Consider the following 5,831-nt stretch of genomic DNA (forward strand, 5'->3'; position numbering starts at 1 on the left):
GCGCCAAAATTATATACAATATTAGAATGTTTAAAGGAGTGGACACGAAAATCGCGGGAGCAAAACACATGTTGCGGGAGCAGGGGGCAATGGTCAGAGATTCAGCGGGAGCGGGATTAAGAAAACAGCCAAATCCCGGACATTTTTGGGCAACTAAGAAATCCCGGCCAGACACATTTTTGTAGGTCCAAAAAGAGGACATGTCCGGGAAAAAGAGGACGTATGGTCACGCTAATCGATGTATTCTTTTTAAAGTAGCATATGGAACATATTTTCTGCCTCATTCTGTGACAAGAAGCCTCGTCAGATCACAAAAGGAAGCATTTGACTGGTGTTGTGGAGTAAAAAGGTTATAACGTTCTCTTTTATTGGACGACAGGTTTAGAAATGTGAATACAAGGGAGGTTTAGCTTTAGGCATTTTAATTTAAGCATGTTTAGCTTAGTTAACGGAAGGCTACCTGCTGCCATCAGAGCAAGTGCAATTACTGCATTCATGCGCGTGCTCTTCGGATGCTTTCATTTCCCGAGTTGTGCTAATAAGTCGGAATGTGAAAACAACATGGACACTCTCGTTACTACAAAGATTTGTATTATTAGAGCTTTCCGACTTGAGTTCACGTGCATTTTCTCAGTCGGGAAATTATTTTTCACATGCGGTGCCAGTGATGATGCTTCTTGCGTCCGTTTCGGAGAACCAGAGGACAAATATTTCAATCGATCGCTCAGGCATGGCACCGAAATGAGGCACCGAAATCTGCCTTTGGATTCGGTTCTAGTACATACCGGTTACATAGGTACCGGTGCCATATTGGTACCGGGTTTCGGTACCCAACCCTACAGTAAAGTGACATGACCTGTAGCCAAGTATGGTAACCCATACTTGGTATTTATGCTCTGGATTTATCCCATCCAAGTTGTAACGTTAAGCCCTATCGGTCGAATTTACATTGATTAAAATAGTGTCAGATTATACTGTGTGAGAGCTTGAAGTGTTTAAAAAGATGAGACAGACGAAAGTTGTAAAGTGAAAACCAGTGGTGTATTTACAATATTCACATGAGACTTAAAACAACATAATAAAACTAGGAACCTCAGGCTGATAAAAGTCCATAACACCATAACCTAAAACAGTCTGAATGAGTCCCAGTGTGTTGATAGTCCCAATACAAATGTCCAACAGTGTATTTACAATCCAATTGAAAGTCCAAAAGCTTGTATTTGAAAAGGTAAGTCAGTATAAAACACATTTTTTGCATTTGTAAGTGAGAGATTAGGTGTGTTTGACTTCATGCAGTGCTGCGCAGACCGATCGGCGAGAGTAGCCGCTTGCAGTCGGGGGCAGAATTGAAAGCGGAGTCATCAAGTTGGACACTTTCTGCTTCCCGTAGTGATGCTCTCTCAGTGTTTGCATACTGTATCACAGATGAAGTGAATCAAATGCAATACTTGTAAAATACATAGACGTTTCGGAAACGTTTTCATGAAACAACAAAAATACATTTCATATACTGCTTAATGCAGCGCCATCTGTACAAAAATAAAGTTCAACACAAATATATACTATTTAAATACCAATAAAGTAGGCCTATATATACTTTTAGCAGTGTTTTTTGATAAACGTGACTCAATATAACATTGCAACTACAGTAAAAGAGCTTTTGCTGTTATAAAAACACAGATTTGTGAGCATTAGTGGAACTGAAGGTGTCAGAATAAACCCTAAACACACATCATCGTTATCATGTGGTGAATTTGATCCAATCGTGAAACAGCTGTGTCATCATCAGCGCTCCTGCAGTCGCTCTGGAGAAACTGCGCTGGCTGAGTCAGCTGACTGCTCTCGAAACGCTCTCGTGGTACTTTGATGCTATACGTCACAGTGACGTGGCATCGGCGCTGTCTCAAGTCGGACAAAATTTCTGACCGGCTTGCACTGCTTCAAGTCAGCCGCCAATCGGTCTGCGCAGTGCCGCATGAAGTCGAACACACCTATTGTTTGCTTGCCATGCTGCCTCCTTTATGCTGCTTTACTTCCTGTTTCCTGTCATGTGATCAGTCACATGAAAAGCAGACCCAAACTCATTTAAAGACATATACACATTAAAACAGGTAAGAGGAATAAAATGGCTAAGACATCATGTACTGTAAATCCATAAAACTCAAATATATATAAAACCATCATAATACATATTGAGTAGATTAAAACATGTGTCTTGAATGACATTGTCACAAAGTGCACACACACAGCAGTGAGTAGTGAACACACACCCGAAGCAGTGGGCAGCCATTTTTGCTGCATTGCCTGGGGAGCAATTGGGGGTTCGGTACCTTGCTCAAGGGAACCTCAGTCGTGGGTATTGAAGGTGGAAGAAAGCACTGTTCATTTACTCCCCCACCTCATTTTAGGCCTCATTTTCTGCCGGTACTGAGAATCAAACATCTGGTTACAAGTCTGACTCTAACCATTAGGCCTGCCCCCTAAAAAGCATGAGCCAGCCAGTAGCACCAATCTCGTATCATGAGGCAGTAACTGCAACCCAATCAGGTTGCACAGGTAGTCCAGATCCACCAGGATAGCACTTCCATAAGTGCTGTGTCAATGAGGTTTGGTGTGTCTCCCAGCACAGTCTCAGGAGCATGGCGGAGACACAGTGAGACGGCCGTTACACGAGGAGAGCTGGACAGGACCATAGAAGGGCAACAACCCAGCAGCAGGACCGGTATCTGCTCCTTTGTGCAAAGAGGAACAGGAGGATCACTGCCAGAGCCCCACAAAAACCTCCAGAATTTCAGGCATGAAGGTAGCATGAGGGCCTGACATCCTATAGTTGGACCTGTGCTCAAAATCCAGCACCATGCAGCTTGATTGGCATTTGCCAGAGAACACCAGAATTGGCAGGTCCACCATTGGTGCCCTATTCTCTTCACTGAGCATGTGACAGACATGAAAGAGTCTGGAGATGCTGTGGGGAATGTTATGCTGCCTTCAACATCATCCAGCATGACCAGTTTAGTGGTGGGTCTGTGATGGTCTTGGGAGGAATATTCTTCACACAGACCTCAACAAGCTAGCCAATGGTTCCCTTACTGCTGTTGGGTACCGGGATGAAATCCTCAGAGCCGCTGTCAGAGCTTGCGCTGGTGCAGTGGGCCCTGGGTTCCTCCTGGTGCATGACAATACCCAGCCTCATGTGACCAGAGTGTGTAAGCAGTTTCTGGATGATGAAGGCATTCATGCCATTGACCGGCCTTCACATTCCTCAGACCTGAATCCAATTGAACTGAATCCATCCAAAGCTGCCAAGTAGCACCACAGACTGTTCTGGAGCTCACTGACGCCCTGATCCAGGTCTGGCAGGAGATTCCCCAGGAATCCTCCAGGAATTCCACCATCTAATCAAGAGCATGCCGAGACGTTGTAGGGAGTGCATTCAGGCATGTGGGCGCCGTACACGCTACTGATTTACATAACGAGTTACTTTGATGAAATTCATGCGTGTTCGATCAACCTGTAAATTAAATTGTTTACTTAGATTTTTGGTTTGCTATTAAATCCAGCCTTCAGTGGGTTGATGATTTTAGTTTCCATGGTCCCATCGTCACATCATTTTGATCTCAACAAATTATAAAATGCACATAAGTAAAGATTTTCAACTAGAATATTTAGTTAATCATCCAATGTGTGATTTAAGTGTCCCCTTCATTTTTTGAGCAGTGTATTTAACTTGTCACCATAATTACTGTTAGTTTTCACATTTAAAATTTTCTTCAGCCATGCTTAAAAAAAAACAAAGGGTAAAACTTTATTTTGATGGTCTCTTTTGAACACTCTGTCTACTAACTCACATTAGAGTATTAATAGACTACTATGCTTAATATCTGCCGCTTAACTCTTTATTGTGATGTCTCCCAGCTGACATTCTACTTAGTATAAGTAATTTTGCAAGTACATCAACTTATTCTAACCCTAACCCTACCAGTCTACTAATACTCTACTAACACTCTAATGAGAGTTATTAGACATGTAGGTGCAACGTTACATATAGTCAACAGAATGTGTTAAAGGGGCCATCAAAATAAAGTGAAACCAAAAAAAAAAAAAAACATTACTGCAGGTTGCAACTTGCAGAACACAAAATGTTTTGGCAACAATTAAACTGAAGTTCTTGTTTTTTTTACAGACTAATAAATAATCTTCATATGTTTAATTGATTTGTATGTATACTCAGTTGCAGAAGGACCCAGAACAGCATGTCCAGCTAAAGGCCCAGGCTCTAATCTACCCTGTTCTGCAAGCCTTGGATCTGAACACTCCCTCTTACCAGCAGAACCAGCACATGCCTATACTGCCCCGCACACTGATGGTGAGGTTTTGGAGCGAATACTTCACCAGCGACAAGTCATTTTTGAGAGCCATGATGGCAAACAGACACAACAACCATGAATCAGCTGCTTTGCTTAAGTTTGTCAATTGGAGTTCATACTTACCTGATTCATATAGCCAGGCATACAATTACAGTGCTCCAACTGTGGTTACTGGAAAAAGTTCAGTGCGCTCTATTGGTCCACATCACTTGCTTGCAGATCCAAGAGCCTCGCCATTGCTGGTGCCTGATACAACCTTGCGTTTACTGCCGAAGGCGTATGTGTTGACCTGCGAGTATGATGTACTGCGGGATGATGGCTTGATGTATGTCACACGCTTGCGTAATGCTGGAGTTGATGTCACACATGAACATTACCCCGGTGGATTTCATGGCGCACTAATGTTCACTACGTGGCCCACAGACTTTGATATTGGACACAGGATGATGGACAACTTTGTATCATGGCTTAAGCAAAATCTATAAGATTAATGTAGAACGCAACAATGCTTAATGCATCAGTTTTGTTTGACTGGTTCATATAATTTTTGTCTTATTTATTTCATTTTTTTCTGTTGTTTACAGTGCACCACTTTTTAACTTAAAAAAGGGCACACTTTTGATTGTATTAACCCATTATGGTACAAACATTCCTATTATGACCAAATATGGTCTTAAGAAACACTGGTCTGTATTATTTCCAATCCGTTAACTTTGTGTATGATACTAATGAAGGTGTTCAACATGTTAACATGACAATTAATAGTGTTTTATTTTATGATTATTATAATTTCAGTTTATTGCAATTATCTCTGACTGCTTGATGTTTTGAAAAGTTTGGTTTGATATGCAGTAAACTGTCTGATGAAGTTCCTGGTTCACTGGATTCTTATCTTAAATGGTGAGAAGGTAAGATCAAAGTAAGATCAAGTCTTCAGTAGGTACAAGTAATTTGCTTCTGAGAACTGAGAAATTTTATGACACCATGGCTTGAAGCAGCAGTTATTTTTGCTCCTCCTAAACAAATTAAAGTGCCTCACTGAAAGATGGAAAAATGGAATGGAGCAGTCATTTTTTAGAACCACGTTGGCAAACACACACAATATCCCTGAATCATTTTCTTTTTAATATAGCAGGTATATAAACAATAAGTTAAAACTTAGTTACTTATGTTTTTTGGGGGGGTGGGGACAATTTCTTTTCCACCAATGAAAATAATTCCAAAAGAAACCAAAACATCAAGTGTTGTATGTCACATGCTGTCACACCCCTGTGGACTGTCGCTTGTGGTTTCTCCCTCTGTGTCCTTATTTGGTTGTTCCTGTCCTCATTATCAGTTAGTTACCTTATTGTGCTCACCTGTCTGCCCCTCGTTATCCACCCTATATTAGTTCCTGCCTATTGTAGTCTAGTTTGTCAGTTATTGTTGTAGCGAATCAGCTCATGGGGAAATATGAATAATTAA

General features: G+C 41.4%; 1 protein-coding gene across 2 annotated transcripts in view; it reads left to right on the forward strand.

Annotated features, from left to right (window-relative positions):
• The window catches only part of LOC107572522 (arylacetamide deacetylase-like), a 21,151-nt gene extending 15,705 nt beyond the window's left edge, over positions 1-5,446 (forward strand). For both annotated transcript variants that reach the window (XM_016258940.1, XM_016258939.1), the window contains exon 3: positions 4,232-5,446. In XM_016258940.1, the coding sequence (XP_016114426.1) occupies positions 4,232-4,852 (621 nt within the window). In that variant the 3' untranslated portion in view covers positions 4,853-5,446. The remainder of the gene's footprint in view (positions 1-4,231) is intronic.
• The last annotated feature ends 385 nt before the right edge of the window (positions 5,447-5,831 follow it).

Source organism: Sinocyclocheilus grahami, unplaced genomic scaffold (assembly GCF_001515645.1).
Source record: "Sinocyclocheilus grahami isolate Dianchi unplaced genomic scaffold, SAMN03320097.WGS_v1.1 scaffold1767.1, whole genome shotgun sequence".
Classification (NCBI taxonomy): domain Eukaryota; kingdom Metazoa; phylum Chordata; class Actinopteri; order Cypriniformes; family Cyprinidae; genus Sinocyclocheilus; species Sinocyclocheilus grahami.